Here is a 22,699-nt window from a genome sequence, read left to right on the forward strand (position 1 = left end):
AAACATCCGCCTGCCCCACTCCTTACTCAACTCCTGCTCAACAGATAAAAAATAGAGCAACAGGACCGCTGAGTCTTTGATGTTATTTATTTTCTGCTGTGTTTTACTTACTTCTATTTGAAAGAGTGAGTGTAAACACAAAAAAACTATTTTATTTTATGTGCTGGAATGTGCAGAAAATAGGTTTAAATGTTAAACAAATTTCTTCCAGTCAGAGAATGTTGCACATAATTTAATTTTTGCTTGATGCATAAAGTTAAAATATTAAAACTAATAAAACAAGTTTTAAAAAGAGACTTCTTCATTTGATTACATTTTAGTAGAATCGGGCTGAAGGATCTATCGCTTTATTACCTATTCAGGTTCTAAATCATGTTTTTAAAAAGTAACTAAGAAACTAAGTAACTAATTACTTACTAAAGTAACAGGATTACTTTTGGGGGGAAGTAATCACTAATTAGTTACTGATTACTTTTTTCAAGTAACTTGACTAACACTGGTTATCTGCTGTTTTAACCAGCAGATAACAGTTTATAATTTGGGGAAGTAATCTGACTCATGCACCCACAAATATTTCTTAGGTTTAATGTTAACTGATAAATCTCTCAGTAAGTTAAATAGGCCTGTTCCTGGAAACAAAATAAACTGTCGATGGTCATGGCAATAGAGGCACATGAGCCGGGAACAATGGGGCCTTTGGCAGGATGCTGCTTTCCTGAGTGTCCTGCCTGTACTTGGTGGTGAGGGGTTTTGGATAAAAAGGCCCCTATTGTCTTGCTCATCCTTCTTCTGAGCTTTAGCAATGAAAGGATGCTTCTGGATGCCTGCCCAGCGTGCGTTACTATAAATTCTAAACACACTTTCTTCTTTACCCACATGGACAGGTAGGTGCAAGTCTTTTATTGTCCTTTGACTGTAGTGCTGTGGATTATGCTGAACATTAGTTTTAAAGCTTAAAAATTAATTTATGCATCAGTAGACGGGAAATCAGTGAGTGCCTCCCATTGATCCCCTCAGAATAAGTCGATTCTTTTTTTCTTTTTTGTACTTTATAGCTTTTTTGGCTTCATTAAATAGGAGACAGGAAAAAAGACACGCTGTGGAAGAGAGCCAAAGATGAATAATAACTACTGATAACCAGACTTTGGCAAAGTGGTGACACATCTGAATAACTTGCAGTTATGCATAATTGTTTGAACTGATGATCTGGGATTCTGCAGTTTTTTTTAGAAAATGCTTCAAGTGACCTTTTCAACTTGTGCACAACAAGTTCTCCTTCTTACGTCTTTGCTGAGTTCATTGTGTCCCATTGTTCTGAGTATTAGTCAATCGAGTGAATGTTATCAAATTAACCATTACCAAGAGAAAAAACATCCGCTGGCCTTCTCAAGTTAAAAGACGTTGTAGAAAATTAGTTCCTTCACCTATTGTGAAGGATCAGGTGATAAGTTGGGGCCTGATAATTCAAAATCTTGTATGTGAGGAGAAGGGCTTCAAGCTTCTATTGGGCAGTAACCTTCATAGTTCTCCAGTTTTCTTGAAGGATTTTAAAAGCTCTTCTTTGGGTGTCGGCTGTTTTTTGTTCTATCCTCTGGCAAGATGATTGTACACTTCTTAAATAATAATACTGATAATGTTTTGGGGAGGTCAGTCCATGACTGATAGTTTTCCATTGTGTGTTTTTCTGTCCTCGTATGCTTTACTGGATTGGTAGTGTTTGAGATCATTGTGATGCTGAAAAATTAAGCTGTTGTCAGTTAAATGCTTGCATACATGGTGGATCAAAATCTGACGGTATCTTTTTGGGCTCATAATTCCATCATTTTTTTTTACAAGATCCCCAACACCACCGTAGTTTTGTCTCCACTTTACGGTAACATATTTGAGTCACTGTTGCCAGCGTCATACCGTGACACCGTGTTATGGTAAGTTACCGTTCTTCAGGATGATAATGTTGCTGTTGTGCTATAATAGTCTTGGAAAAATTATGCACTGTAGCCTCTTTTACGGTGATAGTGACGCCAGTGAGATACCGTTATGCCTTTTGACGACAAAAGGCAAAGTAACATCATACTGTGGTTAAGAAATTGATACACTACCGTTTATTCACGCTATGTGACTGTTACCATGCTTCAAGGTGCAATATATTTACTTTGGCTGAAATGGAACCAAAGACTGAACTATATTTTACCAATGACTGTAGACACTGCTGTTGTACTTCTCTGCTGGCCTCTTCTTTACACTGATTTTCAATACTGAAATGGTCTCACTTCCACCAAGATCATTTCTTTTTGAGGTGTCAGTGAACAACTGATGGACCGACTGCAGGGCTAGCTGCATCTCTCAGGTCCTGTGTCAGAGCTTTTAAAGACATTACTTTCAGATACTCTTCATCTGCTGTAGTTTTCTAGGCCTGCCACTTGTTCTTTTGTCCTCCACACATCCAATTTCCTCTGATTTTTAGGAACACACTATGAAAAGTACTGAGATGTGACAAGTTTGCACATTGGGAATCACTTGTTGATGGAAAAATACTATTTTATACCAGGTGAATTACCTTATCTTTTTTTATATTTGATATATTCAACAAAAGAAATGGGATAAAAATATGTGTTTTGCAAGAGGCTACTAATAACAAAGTGCCTAAAGATACAACTTAAAAGGGAGTCTCTTTACATTTTCTGTTTATGTGTAGACACAACACCGTTCATCCCTGCTTCAGGTATCTTTTTATGCTTGAAGGCTTCATTGGTGAGTGTTACATGGCTTTAATGACCCCAGAAAGTTTGGCTCCTTAGAAGTAAAATATGAAGATGATGAGAGAGATGAGATAGCCTTTATTTGTCAACTGCAGTTGCCCACAATCGAGATGACAGACCTTGCCAACCGTACATACAATACACACACATCACATTGGGGAGACGGGTCACGGGAAAAAAAAACATTGAAATGTGTAACACAAAAGGATAATCTAGGAATGCACAGATATCAACACACCATAACACAATAAAACACAGACAAGCAACATGGGAGAATATTCCAGTGTGTACAGCTGGATCTGGGACCGCTGCAATCTTCAATCGCGCCTCCAGCTGGTGCGCTGTCCATGGGAGGTAAGCATGGGAGGAGGCGTTAGATTCGGGGGAGGGTTGGTGATAGTATCAGTATCACTGTACATGTTTCGTGCGTGTGTGTGTGTGTGTGTGTGTGTAGGTGGCCTTGATGGAGGGACAAAGAGTTCTGACAACAATCTGTTATAATGGGAAGAATTTTTTGTTCCAGTCCGCTTCGACCCTGGCAGGTCTTCAGCTGGCGCCAGTGGGATAGCCACATGAGTAAAGATGGTGAATGTTTGAGCTAGTGCGAACAACTGCATCCAATTTTTATAGTTGGTCTAATGTCCGTCACTGGTCACCAATTCTCTCAATTCCCTTAATTCCTGTTCTTCTTCTCCAAGATCTTATCCATATTGTGTTCATTAACACAGTCTTACTCACAGCCTTGCCCATCGTCTATCATGTCGGCCAGCTTTATGGGATTTTGAACAGCTGTAGCCGCTTCTTGTTCTTCGACAAGCCAAGTCCGAGCCAGCTCCAATCAGCCAGAACTCTGTTATCGTGGTTCCGAATTGGTAGATGTCATTCAATGTCCTCCACCAAGAGTGTCGCCAGACACACGACGCAACTGACCATCGAATATCCAGCAGCAACCGTCCCCGCAGGACAATCGGGCACTCCCAAACCCAGGAGGGTGTGAATTTTGTTATGGGACCAGTTGATCAAATCCATAATTCTTTAGGTATTAGACAACAAAGACTGAGAAACTATTTGAGGGTTAGTTAGACGAGACTAGACGAAGACATAGAAGCAGCAGCAGGGAAGATAAGGGAGGGAGAGGGTGAAAGATGCGTCCGAATCCTCGGAGAGCCAAAGAGAGAAATGAGACATGACTCAAAACCTTTTCACAGTACTGTTACTTCAATATTTTGTGCTATATTGCAGTTCCTACTTTTCTTAAACAGAAAAACTGAACAACAAGAAAAAAACAATAGTGCAGAAATGTGGGGAGTTTCTCAGGGAAGCAATGTGTGAAAGCCTGAAAAAGCACGCAGTCATGCCTAACAACCTCGCTTGCTCTACTCTAAATCTAAATGTTGATTGCTAGGCAGTCTCTGCAGGGATTTCCGTCTGAAGTTTTTGTGCCATGTTAACATAGACTGTGATAGAAAATAATAACATCAATTTCAACTGTTCCTCACTCCTTGGTATATAATCTGATGCATTAAATGCCTTAAAATATTCTTCCAGAGCCCTCCGTAAAAGATTTAGTCGTTAACTCTGGAACAGGTTATTTTTATTGTTTGCACACGCTTTCAAAGTTCTTAGAGAAACAGGGCTGCTAGTATTCCACCTAATCAAAGCCTAAATAGGTCAGTCACCTGTTTGCCTTAGGTTGTGCAACAGTCAAACACCTTTTAAATGTCTGTTAAGAGTTCAGCAGGAGTCAAACTTGGTGTGTTTTAAATGAGTACATGCTTGCCATCTAGTGGCTAATAATGGCAATGCCAGAAGGATAAAATGAACAAGTTTTAACACATGTAGTTGTTCAAATCTAAAAAAATATGAATACTACTGTACACTTAACATGCATTCAGTGGTATAATGAATAGCTGCATGAATAGTTGCATATTTACTTGGTAACAATCACAGTGACCTTGAAGGTTAATATTCTCCGGAGTAGATTAACTTTTCTTATCACAAGATTAAGACTTTAATTGTTATATGTGTTAAGTACTATAGTACTATACAATGTAACCATAGGTGGAGTTATGATCCTGATTGTATTAATTTACAACATTAGAAGATTAAAGTTTTTTTTAAAAAGTATCTTGCTGTTATCTGAGGATGTCCTGCAGCGTTGCTATCAGTGTCTGGAGTTCACTCAGTTAGAGAAAGGCAACGGCACTAAGATGCCCAGAAGAAGGAAGGAGCTGCCTTAACATACCCCTGATAGTGCAAATGAACCCTGACTAGGTCTGCTGCTCCTTTGAGCTTGCCCCAGCTCATTCCCTGACATAGACATTTAAGACAAGATAACGTCAAAGATCAAGGCCTCACAGCTCTGCAAGCAAAGCACTGTTATTTCAATTCTTTCTTTTTGATGGCTAGTTGTGAGTTGGATTGTATTGCTCTGATGGAAAACCTAATCAGAAAGTCATCATATGAATAACGGTGGTCAAGTTACACAGTGAATGTCGTTATGTTTATACATTGAATTTTACAATATTAGTCAAAGTTTTTATGTTGCTACCATTTTTTTATAAAATGTTGGTTTAAAATGGAGCACTGTAACAAAAAATAATTTCCCCCAGGGATCAATAAAGTATTCTGATTCTGATTCTGATTCTGATTAAAATTCGGTTATCTTTCAGAATTTAACACTGAAACTCTGTATTAGGTTATAGCTTACAAACAGACCTATGAGCTCATGCCCATGGAGGAGGTATCTGTCAATACTTCCTCAACAGTATCGGTCAGAATAAACACACATGATCACCTAATCAGTTGTTACACAAATCAAGGTTAAGTTCAAGGTCATATTTCACAAGAATCTCTGCTCCTCCCAGGGCACTGGCCAGATTTTTGTGAAACCTGCACTCAGTAATCTCCCAGTGTGTTTTCATCCAAACTGTGCCTGAGATAAAGGTCAAGGTCAAGGTCATTTTATGGATACTAACCTGTGAACTGTGAGGGATTGTGAACTGGATAACCTACGATTTCATTTCTTTTCTTGTTTAAGACGGCAAATTTTCTTCTGCTTTCCAAACTTTTCAGCTGCTTTGTTTTCTTCTATAGGGCTCTATAGCTCTTTTGGTTAATAAAGATTACTCTGTGTTAAGATGTGTTACTCACTTTCAAATTTAACTAGACAACTGGTTCCATGCAAATATTTTTATTTAAACTCAAATCAAATTACATATCTGAGAAGATTTAACTAAAAACATTGCATAATTCATCCGTGTCACATTCACCACAGCCATACAGTCAGTTCTACAGGTGAGAATAGTTCAATATTGTAAACTACCTAATGAGACAACTACTAATGAGTTAATTTTTAACTGGCAATGAAGGCTGGCCTGATATAGCTCTGAAGTTTACATAATAATAATGTTTTAATCTTCCCCCTATAGATCAATGGGAGTGTGGATATATTATCTCTGTTAGTAATAGAGCTCTTTAAAATCCCTGTGACTGCCAGATTTGCTGCAGTGTTGCATGCTATTTGTCATATTTATCTTTAAGTGAATATGGACGTGCATTAAGACGAGAGCTTTTACCTGCATATCGGACTCTTAATGTTTTATTTTCTCTGTTCATTTAACACATTCAAAAATAATAACCAAGTCGACACTTTAATATTGAAACTAAACAAATATGAACTTTCACTTCCTTTGTCAGCGTAATGTAATGCACACTCAATACGAGTTGCTTTGCTCATGTGTGGGGGACGCAGAGCCCTGTCTGAGGGAAGTTGTTGGCATCCTCCTCAAGGCTTTTCATGCAGTCGCTTCAGTGGAGTCCAGCCTTAGTGAAACTGGCACGGGACGCACTCACCCCGGGGGTAGGAGATGCTCAGCTGAGAAACTGGGAGAAAAATGAACAAATGCGATGGGACTGCCACCACTCTCAGGCTGCCTGTGGGACAGCCCTTCACAGCCTGGTAAGAGTAGTTTAATGATAGTGGTAGCAGAGGATCAGAGAGGAGGAGTCCAAGAGCCAAGTTGCATGTTTTTGCTCGGGTGTCTTGTGTCACTCTTTTCTCCCAGAGGGTGGGACACATCCAAGTCACATGGTGGAGCTCGATCTGTTACATAAACACAGACCTTCACAGCCCCCAGTCTACTCGCATCAACTTTGTTCAGTAAATACATGCGGATAAACCTGTTGTGATGTCATCAGCGGCGTCCAAGGACAGTTGTTGAGATGTTCGCTCCTCCATGCTGCATCATTCAGCAGTCACTAGTCCACAAAACTTAAAAGCTTGCAGTGACCTCTTAAGACGTAACCGTCTGCAACTCAAAACTTACATTTATTTGGTTGGAATACTGATGCATGAAGTATAAGTATACAGTATACATGAACCAGGGGCTATGAAAATGGTTATGAAATGGTTTATATAGTGAGTATTCAATTCAGTGTATTTTTAAAACCTTTTTTTAATCTGGTAAATTCATGAGACATTCCAGTGTCTTTCTCTTTATTTTAAGTGATCTGTTTAACATATAACAATAAATATAACCTTAATGAATATTAAACACCCTCTTTTGGCTGTTACATGTGGCCAGTCCTTGTAACAACAGCAAAGTCAAACAATGTCTTACAGGGGAATACTGTAATATTTTCCTGGCTCAGGGCAGTCCAATCAATACTTATCAACATGAACTTCAGTTTCCCAAAGCTAGAACAGTCTGACTTGTCCAAGGACACAATGACTGTGTATCCAAAGCTAAACAGCCAATGGGTTGACTCTATGGGTTGTTTTTATTCAGTAACTTTGTGCATCTCATGCATTTAAATGCACGCAAAAGCTGAGTTTTTATTGTTTGTCACTGCCACTATCAATTTTCATATCATGTCAATTTTTTCTTAATCTTCTGCTGTAAAACCAGTAATCCTGCAAACAGTTATTTATAAATAAAATGAAAAAGGTAATACTCAGGCATATATTTTTGATTACATAAGGTGTTTTAGTAGATAATGGTTCTAATATCTTGACTGAATACATCTGCATATTAATCTCTTCTAATATTCTGAGTGCTTCCTTTGCTCAGAATGTTATGATACCAGAGTGATAAATGCAGTTCACATCAACAGTGAGCAATTTATACAACTGTTGAGGAACATAAACTCTAACTGACTTCAATTTCAAGTCACACAAATGTTCACTTCTTAGCTATCTTCACTGGACCATCTGCGTCTTCTGGATGATGGAAGGACTTTAGAGGGAGAGCAGTGCGTTACAACTTAAAAGCACGTGCTTAATGGTCCCTTAGGGAAAGCACATGTCCAAACGCCAAATGCTCAAGCCATTCCAGAAGCATCCCCTATCTTCTTTTCCTCACTGCTGCACCAGTGGTGCTTGCTACACCGCATCTCCTCAGTCAAATGGAGAGGCGAGCCTTGAAGGCGAGGCCTCTGGAGGAAGGCTCCTACAGGCCCAGATGGCTAGCACTCAAAGATTTATTAAGACCACAAATGACTCAAAAAGAATGAGATTTTAATGCAGACTTCTTTTTTACTGCTATTGTTTTAATCTGGGCATTTATTTTTGTTGGCTTCCTGCGCTCATAATATTGCAACAGTGTTTAAAGACACTGGAGATCAAGAATTTTGCATCATTTCTGAGTTGAAACTGTGATTTGATTGATGGTGGACTTGCTGATGTTGTTGAACGTTATTCTCTGCTTTATAGCTGTACACAGATCATAATTAAAGAGTTATTGGGGATCTGGTGAAAGTAACTTTATAATAATATGGCCAACGTGACAATGACCAGGCACATTTCATTAATGCAAGCCAGACACTAACCAGTTTATCTGTCTTCTATTAAAAGTAGTCGAGTTTAAATCTCTTCCAAAACTTGATGGAAGAATTCTTACTTCTAATCTTCCATGAATCACTTCATCATCTGTATTTTGGTGTTTCATTTCTGAAGCAATTAATGTAATGCACGTGTATGTGTGTGAGATTTCTGTTCATATAGCACAAGTCTTTTTATCATGATAAAATAAAGGCCATTACGTCTCTTTAGTAACAATGTATGCCGCTGCACTTCACAGACCAAGGTGAAAGCTTTAAGTATAAACACCAAGTTGGGAAAAGACGTGTAGCCGCAGCAATGACTGCGACCTGTCCACTGCTTCTATCTGGCCATTTGCCTGGACAGAAGATCTAAATATTATGACACTTGATATAACTGAGCATACCTGCTGGTTACATTCTAGCGGATCTGTATTGAGGCAAGGTGGCTTATATCTCAGTGACACTGCTGTCCTTACACTTACTGGCCTCCCCAAAGTTGTTTTTTCATGACCGTCACCCACTGTAAACTGTTATGTAATTGATAATAGAGAGGTTGCCTGTCTGCATTTATTTTGTTGATATGCTTGTATGTGACAGAAAGAGTGGGATAGAGGAAAATGTAGTGATGTCTTAAATGATCTTTTGAGAGAACTAAAAGTGTTTATCAGTCATTAAAATATAAAGGTGCTAGAAGCTGAGGTGCTTATTGTATGTTGTCGGAAACAGAACGTGATAAAGACGATGACAAAGTGAGAAAAAGTAGAGAAAGAGAGAGAGAGCGATACTTCCATCATCTGTGTTACAAATGTTGCACACGAGCGTTGGGGGGAGGTTGACTGTGTTGAGATTAACGTCCTCCCTCAGCTGGGTGTTCGTTTCAATCTGCAGTACCATATCCTCAAGTCTGAACCCTTGGATGAGGGTCAGTTGCCAGAGGAGGATTTTTTCTTCTCTGCCTCTCTGTTTTTTTTATACTTCCTTTTTGGGCAGGAGGCTGGTGTAATAGAAACCAGACACAGGCTAGAATGTGAGGCATTCACAGCGGCGAGACTTCACTTCTTAACAGAGTGGAAAAACGGGATGAAAAGAAATTCCAGTTCAACAGGTTTAGTCATTTTTCTTATTTTTTTGTGATTCTGGAAGTGATCAGTAAGACGGAGAAGGCCAGGACATTAGGATGGAAGTGGTATTCCATGGATCAGACTGTGGAGGGGATATCTAGAGAGGGCAAAGGAGACCTTCAGGATGGGGGAAACATGTGCAACTTTTCCAGGTGAGTTGTTTCTAGCCGACTTTCTTCTCTAGTCTAAACCAACTAGATATTTTAGTATTTTTTCAACTACAGACTTGCATCATGGCAGCATGGATGTGTTTGCGTGGACGTGTTTCAGAAAAAAAAAACCTTGCTGAAAGACATTTTGACACTACTGCAGCAGTCTTTCAAATATCAAACACTCTGACATATGCAAAGCAACTAAATGGAAAAATGTGTAGCAGTTGTTTTATATTGTACAGTGCAAAAAATATGTCCCAATCCAAGAGGAAGCTCGTCACTAAAAATATTTTACGATACTACTCTAATTTAGCCAGAGTTCCCATTCATAATATGGTTTTATGTAAAACATTATTGTCAAGATGCATAAACCACACATTTTAAATATTTTGTGTAATGTCCTATATAACTACCTCTAACTGCTTCACTAAATACCTCCCTGTTATTTACACAATAAACAGATTCTGGGACATTTGACAAAAAACATGGCAGCTCTTCCTCTTTTTAATGATTTGGAAAAATATTACAGCATTAAATTAAATTAAATTAAATATCCAACCTTAATTTTTACATGTAATTAATAAGAATAGTTACTCTACTACTAATGTAGGCCAATTTATATTAATCCTAAAAAATAACCTAAGAAAATCTATCAGGTTCTACAGACATTTAAAGCTCAAGGGGCTCATTGGGCTGAAATTGCTGCAGCTCTGCAATACAAACAAAACTGCACAAAACTTATATAAAATTTTCTAAAACGGTTTTCAAAACACATCAGCAGCGAGTGTAAATGTATAGGAGTTGTTATACGAATAAGGTTGATGTTAAGCTACACAGCAAATTCATTGCATCCTACATGAAACAGCCCTTCTGTCATGCCATCCTGGGGCAGAAGTGAACTGCCCACCATAGGTGCCATCTGCCTCCATGACGCCGTAGCCCTCCCCAGCGTCAGCAGTGCTGGATCTGCAGGGGAGGCCTCGTGGCAGAGCAACAAGCCTCTCCTGTTCTCTCAGATGGCAGCAGAGATGGCACATCACACGCCAGGGAATGCAGTGTTGCATTCATGAGATCACCGTGAACCATGAATGAAGGGACAGAAGTACTACGCTGTTTCCCTCCATTACAGTTGCCTCACTGAGTCAGTTGTGATGCAGGCTATGAGAAGAGTATGACACTGTGAGATCTCATTTCTGTGTAGGATCATTGGCGTGGAGTTTTAAAACAAAGCTTGCAGTATGTTTCTGAAGAGGCGTTCTTTGGTTTCCGAACTGGCTCGAGTTCTTTTCTTGTAGCAATCGGTTTTGTTCTGTCTAATCAAATGATTGATGGCGCGTTTGTTTGTTTGGCTGATGGAATGCTTTCTTTTTGTCTTTTAATCTTCCCTGAGCTATTTTGTACTATTTCAACCATGTCAAAAACTATTCCAGGATGTCCTAATGACTTTACCCTATGCATCAACACAAGCCTTTGTTTATTTGTGGCTGTGCAATCACTTGAAAAGAGAAATAGCCTTTACAAAAAGAAGTAGCCAAGTGAGCTGGTCACAGGTCCACACTGTATGTTTCGGCAAGTATGCTTGCAAAGTGACTGTTTAAGTCTGAGATAGCAACAAAATCAGTGAAACACCTTCATTATAAAATTAAAATTAATTTGCAATAATTGCCTTTCTCTTGAAAAATGACGCCACACTTTTCAGCAAAAACTTCACTAACAGAAAATATTTTAAGACTATAATTTGGTCTTAAGTTTAAGGAAACTCAGATGCTTTGCTGTTCAGGGACTGTAAATTACTTCTGGGTTTGTTTTCTTGTCATCGTCTTCCTGGGATCTAAAAAGCTGCGGGTTTTTTTTAATAATATTTTGGTATATTTTTGGTAATTGTATCTTTATACAGAGTAAAAAAAAATTAATTTAATTGTCACTTAAAACCATTTTAGTTAGAGAACACCACACAATGAATACAATGGGTTGATTAGTCAAAGACTCGAGTTCATTACAGTTCTAAATGACAGTTTGCTAAAATGTAAAATGTTCACATCATCAGTCCAAAACATCTCTTGAATAGTTCCTTACTTACATTTAATTATTACTTATCTTGTTTTCTTTTTAACAGATTCTAGTTGAAAAGCTTCTTAGAGCAACATGAGCTGGAGCTTTCTCACTCGCCTCCTGGAAGAGATCCACAACCACTCCACCTTCGTGGGGAAAGTGTGGCTGACTGTGCTCATCATCTTTCGCATTGTGCTCACAGCAGTCGGAGGTGAGTCCATCTACTCGGACGAGCAGACCAAGTTCACCTGCAACACCAAGCAACCAGGCTGTGACAACGTATGCTATGACGCATTCGCTCCCCTCTCGCATGTTCGCTTCTGGGTCTTCCAGATCATCATGATCTCCACTCCCTCTGTCATGTACATGGGTTATGCCATCCACAAGATTGCCCGAAGTTCAGAGGAGGAGCGCAGGAAGCAGCAAAGACTTCGCAAAAAGCCACCTCCTCACTTGAGATGGAGAGAGAGCCACCATCTGCAGGAAGTCTTAGAGGAGGAGGAAGATGACGATGCGGAGCCAATGATCTATGAGGATACACTGGAGGTGCAGGAGGCCAAACCTGAACCAGTAAGCAGTACTAGCAAAGACCCACCAAAATACGATGGCCGCAGAAAAATAATGCAAGAAGGCCTGATGAGAATCTATGTCCTCCAACTCATGTCAAGAGCTATTTTTGAAATTGCTTTCCTTGCTGGACAGTACCTCCTTTATGGTTTTCGAGTTAATCCTTCGTATGTATGCAACAGGGTGCCCTGCCCACACAGAGTGGACTGTTTCATCTCCAGGCCCACAGAAAAAACAATCTTCCTCCTAATTATGTATGTGGTAAGCTGTCTTTGTCTCGTGCTAAATGTCTGTGAGATGCTTCACTTGGGGATTGGCACTTTTCGGGATACTCTTCGCATGAAGAGGAACCGTGGCCAGCGGATGTCATACGGCTACCCATTCTCCCGTAACATCCCAGCGTCCCCTCCAGGGTACAATCTTGTGATGAAGACAGAAAAGCCTAGCAGGATCCCCAACAGCCTCATCACACATGAGCAGAATATGGCCAATGTGGCCCAGGAGCAGCAGTGCACCAGCCCAGATGAGAATATCCCCTCTGATCTTGCAAGTCTGCACCGGCATCTACGGGTTGCACAAGAGCAGCTTGATATGGCTTTTCAAACCTACCAAACCAAAAACAACCAACAAACCTCCAGAACCAGTAGTCCTGTGTCGGGAGGCACTATGGCTGAGCAGAATCGAGTTAATACAGTCCAAGAGAAACAAGGAGCAAGACCCAAGTCAGCCACAGAGAAGGCTGCATCCATTGTAAAAAATGGGAAGACTTCTGTCTGGATCTAGTGATAAATTTCCTTTAGTAGATAACAGTGAAAACTATCAAGTCCCCAGAATTTCAAAGTGACCCAGGTGGAGGATGTGTTTGTGTGAGATACAACTTTGGACGATAACAAGTGAAATTTCAGTCTCACTATTTTAAAGAAGTACAAAGTAGGAAGACAATTTGGGGGAATAGAAAATAAACACGAAGGAATTATTAACTCCAGTATCATAAATCTTCTTTGTTACGGTAGCGTGTCATATTGTTCTTGCAATAGATTTTGGTTATAGGCTAACAAATGCTTGCTCAGTTTATTCATCTACTTCCAATTAAAATGTCAAAGCATAAACAGACTGCTTCAAGCGAATTACCATGACTGATTTGAAGAAATTTTACTTTGAAAGGACACAAGTGGATCTAAACCTGAAAATGCAGTCTAAGACACTGTACACATGCACAATGGCTCATTCTGAAGAATGATGAATGTTATTATTATTAGAAAGATGCATGTTTAAAATTAGAAGTATTTCTGGATGTAGTATGGATGAGTGTCCCCTCAAGAAAATTAAATGTAAAATTATATACATATAACTGTTTGACACTGAAAGCTTTAAATCTTTTTAGTGTCATCGCCAATCAATGTGTCCCAAAGCCTTGCAGTGTCACATTTGAACAGAAAGAGGTAAGTAAATAGAAAATAGACTAAATACTGATTTTATGCAATCTGAAGCAGATGATGCATGCTTTGCAGCTGGGAACATACAGCATAGACATAGGCTATAGTACAAATCCTGTCCTTAGCTATTCAATAAGCTCCTAAGTCTTGGCATGTTAAATGAGATTATTACCTTTTTTCTGTTTCTATAATTGCTTTCATAATAATGGTTAATCCTGCCTTCGCTGTTTTCATACAACAAAGTGCCTCAAACCTTAAAAGACTGTTCAAGTATTTTATTTATGAAACAAAGATAAACTTGTTTGAAACCTCAGATTTCTGTCTTTACAGCAGCACTCTGCTTTTGTCACTCTGTGCTAATAAAGAAAGTGTTTCTAAAAGTGCAAACGCTTTAAAGTTGTTTTTTTTATTGAAGTCTGACTAAAAATTAGAGCATTGAAGAAAGTTAGGATGTTACTGCAGGTCCTTCTCAATCACTTCTGACCATCTGCTGGTTGAGCCTTATCTTAAAATGGGGTCATACCTTTGCTGTCATTGCACCAGGACTTTGGAATTTCTCCCAAGTGACCTCAGACAAGCATCGACTCTGAACCTTTTTAAACCTAAGCTGAAGAGATACCTTTTTTGTTTGTTTGTTTAGCTTTTAGATATTCTTACTTAAGTAAATAAATGAGTATATTCACTTACTTACTGACATAGTTTCATTTCTATTTGTGCTCATATTAATCTGGGCAAACTGCATTCAAATAAAATAAAGGCTATTTCTCCTTTTTATGTAATCAATGCCAAACCTTAAGCTCTACAGACTGTGCATATGCATCTATTAAGGTACATATAGGAAATTTTCAGACTATCTCTCATTCCATTTGCCCAAATAATATTAGTTGCCCTACATTTAATTATTTTAATCTGTTGTCTTATAAAATCACAGCTAATGAAAGATCAACATCACAATGTGGGAGCTGGTTACTCCGCTGACTTACAGATTCACAGCACCACGATAGTATTAAAACAAGAACATTCACAGAGCGTTACTCCCCCTGAAGGCCAAGGCCTAGACCACAGGTGTCGAACTCCAGGCCTTGAGGGCCGGTGTCCTGCAGGTTTTTAGATGTGTCCTTGATCCAACACAGGTGATTTAAATGGCTAAATTACCTCCTCAACATGTCTTGAAGTTCTCCAGAGGCTGGTAATGAACTGATCACTTGATTCAGGTGTGTTGACCCAGAGTGAGATCTAAAACCTGCAGGACACCGGCCCTCGAGGCCTGGAGTTCAACACCCCTGGCCTAGACTAAAACTTTGATGTTTTTATTACAAACTGGTATCAGCCTGTTATGGTGTCATTCTACAGAGGGTTGTACAGCTCTCTCCATGCCCTTTCATATGCTATATTACTCAATATGGTTTCTTTACATTTTATTTTCAAAGTCGATTTTGACCTTGAGCACTATCTGTCATATATTTAGCCAACCTAGGTACTCATGTCCCTCAAGGCCTTTGTGAAGTTTGAAGATTGTAATAAAAAAAATGTGTGTAATACAAAGTTTTTACTGATTATTTTTACATTTGGTGAGACGTTTGACAAAATTAAATCAGCTCGAGCTGTTCTTGTTGTCTACCTATCACTCAAAATTTGAAAATGATATCATTACTGAGGAATATGCAAAAAACTCGCAAACAAGCAACTTTAATAACTTTGATTTTTGCTGCTTTGCTGTTCTGTGTGTCGTTTTTATGTTTTACAATCTGATAACTATTTATAAAGGGATAGTAGGAGAGCTTTTATTCTATCAATAAGCGTCCCATACCTCACGAGAAAACGACGGGAACAAATATCGCTCACTGACACACACGTGCTATCGAGCAATGCATTGTGGGATTTCAAAATGGAGCTGTTTGTGCAGAGTACGCTGTGATATCCTTGGTATTTAGCTGTCCACTGTCGTTTTTAGTGGAGTAGGCAGTCTTTTTACGACTCAGTACACTCCCGTGCCACTGTACATCATGGGGGTTTTGTGCTTTGCTCGGGGAGTGCTGGCGTCCGCCTCCGGGCTCGGTGTTTACGCCAGGAAAAAACCCGGAGGTTTGTGTGTAACCCTTCTCTCAAGTGTGTTAGCTCCAGCTGGGATCCGTGTCAGGAGGTACAGCCAGGACACCGGTAATCCTAAACACTCCCAGGGGCAATTTGTGTGCTATTACCTTCCGCACAGGAGCCTGCTGAAAATTCAGGGACAAGACACGAGCGCGTTTCTCCAAGGTATTATAACCAATGACATGGCGGTGCTGGATGAGCCTGAACACAGAGCTTTATACGCACACATGCTAAACGTGCAAGGAAGGACACTATATGACATCATATTGTACAGGTAAGAGCAAACTTAGAGCACTGTTCAAACGCTTATAAGTGCATTCAGTAAACGCGTTATCAAGAGGGTGTGTCTGCTTACTGCTTACGTAAAGGCGTTTTTTTCCCCCGAGGCGTCACACTGGCCGACATAAGCTTATTTTCTTTTTCCTTCTATTTTTTAAACCCCGGAAAAAACCAAATTGTATGACAGAAAACGAGCTCAGGCTGACAAACCCTTATTTAATAAGCTGTAAAATTCAGCACGGGAACAACAACAGCTCTTCTTTATCACTTGCCTATTTTTTACTGTTACTAAAAATAATGTTAATAAAACTTTAAAAAGCAAAAACGACTAATGTTGATGGTTGAAGTAGAAACCATTTTTAAAATTCTATATTAAAAAGCGTTTGTCATGTATGCTGTACTTGAGTACATCTAAATTATAGAATATAACTTCTCTAATAAACTGCAAAAAGACATTTTGCAATATTAGCATCTCAAATTTTTAGTGACTGACACATGATCAATGTTCTTTTAGTTTTGATGTACATTGTTGGGTGAACCACGTTTTCCTGGTTGTAAATATCCCCAGTTTTGAAAAGTTGCAGTTGTTGCAGTTCTCACTACTCATAACTCATCTTGATATCTAAACGGCATTTTTACTAGTCTTTGTAGTACTTTGTAAAGCTGTGTTTAAAAACTCCTTGCTCTGTTTGACAGTATTTGATGTTACAGCAAATCCTGTTAAAAATTACATTCTCATAAGGAGAGAATTATTAGCCCTCCTATCTGTAAGACACAGTGGGTGACCACAGATGCTCCATCAAAGTTCCACCAAAGGTCACCCAACCAAAATAAGTGAAAACATCTGCGTGTGTTTGCTTTCATGTTGTTTTGCATTCTTCTGAGTCACTCATCCAGTTATATTTGCTTTCAGATTAAAAGAAACAGAAGGAGGATACGGTGTTTTCCTGGAGTGTGACAACACAATTAAGGACTCCATCTTGAAACACTTGAAAGTATACAACCTCCGCAGAAAAGTCAACATTAGCCCTTGTTCAGAGCTCTCTGTGTGGGCTGTGCTGTCCCAGCAAAACAAGCCAGGTCAAGAGTTCAGTAAGCCTGAGCTTTCTTCCCCTGATAAAGCTCTGGCATGGGAGGCTGATCCAAGAACTCAGCAAATGGGCTGGAGATTTGTGCTACAGAGTGATGTTGATCCTCTCAAAGTCATTGCGTCCTGTCAGAAAGGAGATACTGAAGACTATCACAGACATCGCTATGCCATAGGTATGACACCAGCTTTGAACAAAGACAAACAAGAACACCCGGAGAGAGAGAGCAACTTATTCCGAAGGGCAAGGGCTTTACTAAAGCTCTTAATTTTTTTTTTTTTTTTTTGGGAGGGGGGGGGGTGTTTTTATAACAGTGGGAGGACAGGTTGCTTTTAATACAATATGCTCTATTATCTTTAGCCAGATAAGGACAAAAATAAGATTTATGGGCAGCACGGTGGCATGGTGATTAGCCTCACAGCAAGAACGTCCTGAGTTCAATTCCACCACCTGGCCAGGGCCTTTCTGTGTGGAGTTTTGTTCTCCCCGTGTTTGCCTGGGTTCTCTCTGGGTACTCCAGCTTCCTCCCACAGTCCAGACATGCAGTTAGTGGGTTTAGTTTAATTGGCCATTCTAAATTGCCCATGAGTGTTAATAGTTGTGTCTCTCTGTGTTAGGCTTGCGACAGATCTGCCACGTGTAGCAAACTGTTTTATTGGATATGCTATTATACCCTATTTATAGTGTTTATTGTTTTGTTTGATATGCTTTTATTCCCATGTGAAGCACTTTGAAAAAACTTCCTGTTTTAAGAAGCGCTATATAAAGACATTTTACTTACTTAGTTATTGCCTCTCGCCCTACCGTAGCTGGGATAGGCTCCAGGAAAAAAAAACCTGCTAGCTAGATCCTGAGATGAAGATAAATTCATGCAGTGTGTGATTTTTGTTGTGAGGTCATAGGGTGTTGTATTGAAAAAAAGTATCGTGCAGCTCTCTCCATGCACTTTCATATGATATGTTATACTCTATGGGGTTTTTTATTTCCAATTTCTTTTCTAGGTCAACTTTGACCTTGGGCTATGAGAAATGAAGGTCGAGGTCAAATGCTTAGCCAACCTCAGTGTCCCCCAAGACCTGGAATATTGTTGCGAAGTTTGACAATGATCTATAAAAAAATTGTGGGTAATATGAAGTTTTTGCTGATTTTTAGTTTTGGTGTGACCTTTACTGTATTCTCACCAAAGTTAAAATCGGCTCGAGGTGGCATTGGAATCTACCATCACACAAAATTTAAACATGATATCTTGAAAGCTGTGGATGCTAGACTGCTAACAAAGAGACAGACAAGCACAGACAAAAGGAGGAGGGGGTGGTTCTGAGAAGCATTTATTTGTCTGAAAAAGTACTCTTATTTTATGACGCATGTTTGTGTCCTTTGCTGTTTTTGTTGTCTAGGTCTACCTGAGGGAGTCAAAGACCTTCCTCCTGGGGTTGCATTACCACTAGAGTCCAATCTTGTCTACATGCAGGGTATCAGCTTTAGCAAGGGCTGTTACATTGGCCAGGAACTCACAGCCAGGACTCATCACACTGGTGTGATTCGAAAACGCCTGATGCCAGTACGCTTGTCATCTCCAGTGGAACACCTCGAGGAAGGAACGGCACTGTTAACCCAGTCAGGCAAGCCAGCTGGGAAGCACAGAGCAGGGACAGGAGAACTGGGCCTAAGTCTGATCCGCATGGCGCACGCCAAAGAGGTGTTGACGCTCAGATCTTCTGACGACACTACAGTGACACTCGAAGCCTCCGTGCCAGACTGGTGGCCTGAAGATGCGAAATGTAACTGAAGGGAATGTTTTAAAGCTCCCTAAAAATGACATGCATCACATCTGACAGACTTCTCATGGACATAACCCTCAAGTACAGTATGTTACACTGTCATTGCTTAACAGCTGTGTGGCACTGGTCCATGTTTGGGTATTTTTTATTTTATTTTTTTGCAATAAAGCCCAAGTTTGTGTGTTTTTGATTTTTTGCTTAAGTATTATTTACCACTGAACTATCATAGATTTATCACAGCTCTGTTCATACTGGACACAAATAGTGTTGGTGATTATTCAATAAATATTTAAAAGAGAAAACTCAGATATTTAATGTGTTTAATCTGTCAGTGCAAAAACAAATGCAAGACATTCACAAACAATATTTGAGATTCCAGTTCAACTCAACCCAAAGATGCAGTAACAGATGTATCATCCTTTTTTTTGCACTTTTGCAAACGGGCACTTTTCATTCAAGCTATTTCCAGTCGATAACAATGGTGAGAGGCCGAACACATTACTCCTGATAAAGGAGATGCTGCCCTCTTGTGGACTGTATGGTGTCACGAATTTGCTGTAACATTGTTTCTGGCTGCAGAGTCAATGTTGAGTGATCGAGTCGCTTAAAGTCTTCATTGCACAGGAGGCATTCGATTATATGAGCTACTCTTTGTAGGTCAAAGGCCGCGTGGTAAGGTCCCAACGTGGTGAGAATCTCTGAGAGATGACGTGAGTAATCGGAGGAATCCCCAGAGGAACAAGCGTTAAGGAAAGCCATTCTGTTGTTGGCAATGATTTTCAAAAATGAGGCAAATTCTCCATAATTGATACCGGAGCAAGCCTTCATAATTACCTAAAATGAAACGCACCAAGCAATTGCTATTATGATCAGAGCAGAAGCACATTTAAATGACATGACTGAAAATTTCCATGCATTGTACCTGGCAGTGCTGATGCCACGAGTCCATCGTGTTTCTCCACTCATTTATCTCTTTTTGAACAGATGACAGTTCAGTCTGAAGAAACTGCCACATGATGTCAATGTTGCAGCCATTTAGCCAGTTATGATTAATAGAGATGGTGTCCTCCTGTATGAAACAGAATGTTTTAATATGTCAAACTGGTGATAAATAAAACGCAGTGTTATACAACTTAGAGTAACTGTGATGTCATCATTTCCTGCAAAAAGCCATATTTCTACCAAAAAATATACACAAGGTTTAAATTTATGAAAGATATGTTGACTGGAGGAGATAAACCAGAGCTGCTGTATTGAAACATGAGTGTGTCTGTAAATGTGTGTAATGTTAAACAAAACGTGAATTTTGTTTAAAACCTAATTTGAAAAAACATTATTAGGGCTCTTGTCATCTAGTACGTAGTAAGTAATCCAGTCCATTAGACTATTAGGGTATGTTCACACTGCACGCGAAAGCGCATCAAATCTGACTTTTTGACCCTATGCGACCCATATCCGATCATGGTATGACTGTGTGAACAGCACAAATCCAATATTTTCGTATGTGGTACTGAATCCAATACATATCTGATGTTTTAGAAAGCGACTGCTGTTTGAATGGTCATGTCGCATTAAATCCGTCTTTTACGTCACTGATACAAGACAGACACCAATTGTCAGCGCCAGAGAAGCGCCCAAGAACGCTTCCTGGCCATCCAGTGAAACTGTTGGGAAGACAACGGTGGAGAAACGTGAACATTTTATTTGTACTGCATAATCTGCAGATTCTGACAGCAATCTGCAACTATCCTTTGAAGCACCGCTCCTCTCTAAAACAGCAATAAGGATAATTATTAGGCCATATGCAAACAACAAAATAACTTCATAACTTAAAGCAAAATTGGGAAACGTAAAGTCCGAAACAAGTCTTTATACTGTTTGGTCTGGGTCTGAACAGAGCGCGTTGTGTGTGACGTTTTCTTTTGCGCACACGGGCCGCTTTGAGGGTTCTTAGCTCAAAGGAGTAGCCAGGCATGGTGTTCTGTTGCTGTAGCCCTGTCTGACATGTTTTAAGTTCAGAAGTGCTATTCTTGCAAAACTTGTTTCTAACGAGTGGTTAATTGAATTGCTGCTACCTCATCGAGAACTGTCGCTCACTGGATATTTTCTGTTTTTCAGAGCATTCTCTAAGCTGGGAAAAGTTTCTAAAATACTAAGACCAGCCGGTATGGCACAAACAATCACATTCAAAACCACTTAAATGGCCTTTTTCCCTAATTCTGATACTCAATATGAACTTCAGCAGGTCATTTTGACCATGTCTACATGCCTTAATGCACTGAGTTAGATAATTGTGTTAACGAGCAGCTGAACACGTGTACCTAACATTGTGGCTGGTGTTTACATTCAGTCTAACAGAACACTTCTCATAGTAAGAAATGCAACTTGTCTTTTATAATACTTGGCAGACCATTTTCCTCTAGATCACCAGTAGATATCCCTCTACAGCTCTTACCAGGTTATAAACTTGATGATGCCAACCACTAGGCACAAAAATGATTTCTCCTGCCTCCTGAATGATTTCAAGAGGTTGGCAGGCTTCTTCAGCGTGTGGAAAAAGGCCTCTGTCTCGATGTTCAGCTGACGTAACATCATAAGGGAGGTTGCCGTGAGTGTCTCGTAAAAACTCCTCCTGACCTGGAGGATACAAGAGCCACTTCTTCCTGCCACAGATGTTTGCAGACCAACTGTATGAACGGAACACATCAGAGTGGAATGGTGTCCTGGTAACAAGGAAGTGCACTGGGTCAGATCATGAAACATTTTATATAAGCTTATGTTTTGTTTGGTTTTTTTGAAATAATGTTTTCATACCATGACCCTTTAGGTCCCATGTAGACAAATCGGTAGTCATCCACTTCGAGGGTGTCCCAGTATTCATTGAGCCAGTCAGAAGTAAAGAACACTGGTGTGGTGTAAACATTATGTTCTGGAAAGTCCCTGTGGAGAAATTTAGAAAGGATAGTTACATATTTTTCATACAATGGTGTAAACATTTTTCTTTGGATTAATATTACTGTGATACCTTGACATGTGCCAGTCTTTAAGATAGAGGCATCCTTTGGGTGATGAGTGTCCATTCAAGATGTATTCCCTCCAGTAGTGTATAAATTCTTTAAAAGGCATGACTTGTTTGGGGTTGGCATTGTACTCCTTCGCATTGCAGTTTGCAACAGGGACTGGAGTCTCATCTGTGATTGAAACAGTAACAGTTATTAAGAATTATCACAGATTATCTTTGCAGACATTTACACAGTAATGCATGTTTGTTTTACCAAACTCTTGCAGCAATTTCTGGAAATTAGGTTTCCCATCCTCAGTCACCCACTGTTTCCTACACTTCCACTCCTCTGTGAATCTCCTTGAAAACATACAAGGGTGATTGGGGAGCAGATATTTCTTGAAAAACTTGGAATAGCTAAGCTCCTTGTCAATGTAATCTACAAAATGCGAAGACCAAAACTGTTCATATGACTGCCTTGGTATTTTGACCAGGCTGCTGCAGTTACGGTACGCCTCCCTGTCCATGATGGTAAACAAGCCCTCG

General features: G+C 39.7%; 3 protein-coding genes across 5 annotated transcripts; 2 read left to right on the forward strand and 1 right to left on the reverse strand.

Annotated features, from left to right (window-relative positions):
- The first annotated feature begins 800 nt into the window (after positions 1-800).
- On the forward strand, positions 801-14,293 carry gjc2 (gap junction protein gamma 2). Of its 3 annotated transcripts, XM_026150580.1 has the most exons (3): positions 801-884; positions 9,726-9,855; positions 11,972-14,293. In XM_026150580.1, the coding sequence occupies exon 3, from the start codon at positions 12,001-12,003 to the stop codon at positions 13,255-13,257; it is 1,257 nt and encodes a 418-aa protein (XP_026006365.1). In that variant the 5' UTR covers positions 801-884; positions 9,726-9,855; positions 11,972-12,000; the 3' UTR covers positions 13,258-14,293. The 3 variants fall into 3 exon arrangements, with proteins under 3 accessions (XP_026006365.1, XP_026006366.1, XP_026006364.1); XM_026150581.1 differs by lacking the exon at positions 9,726-9,855; XM_026150579.1 differs by lacking the exon at positions 801-884 and having other exon boundaries at positions 8,333-9,855.
- A 1,423-nt stretch (positions 14,294-15,716) lies between these two features.
- Positions 15,717-19,454, forward strand: iba57 (iron-sulfur cluster assembly factor IBA57). The gene is made up of 3 exons (XM_026149524.1): positions 15,717-16,278; positions 17,197-17,546; positions 18,769-19,454. The coding sequence occupies exons 1-3, from the start codon at positions 15,917-15,919 to the stop codon at positions 19,158-19,160; spliced, it is 1,104 nt and encodes a 367-aa protein (XP_026005309.1). The 5' UTR covers positions 15,717-15,916; the 3' UTR covers positions 19,161-19,454.
- Positions 19,455-19,458: 4 nt separating this feature from the next.
- jmjd4 (jumonji domain containing 4) lies at positions 19,459-22,688 on the reverse strand. The gene is made up of 6 exons (XM_026149519.1): positions 22,428-22,688; positions 22,178-22,343; positions 21,967-22,092; positions 21,608-21,875; positions 20,075-20,221; positions 19,459-19,986 (listed from the first exon to the last, which is right to left on the reverse strand). The coding sequence occupies exons 1-6, from the start codon at positions 22,678-22,680 to the stop codon at positions 19,651-19,653; spliced, it is 1,296 nt and encodes a 431-aa protein (XP_026005304.1). The 5' UTR covers positions 22,681-22,688; the 3' UTR covers positions 19,459-19,650.
- Positions 22,689-22,699: the final 11 nt, after the last annotated feature.

The sequence above is a fragment of the Astatotilapia calliptera genome, chromosome 18, assembly GCF_900246225.1.
Source record: "Astatotilapia calliptera chromosome 18, fAstCal1.2, whole genome shotgun sequence".
In the NCBI taxonomy this organism is placed as follows: Eukaryota; Metazoa; Chordata; class Actinopteri; order Cichliformes; family Cichlidae; genus Astatotilapia; species Astatotilapia calliptera.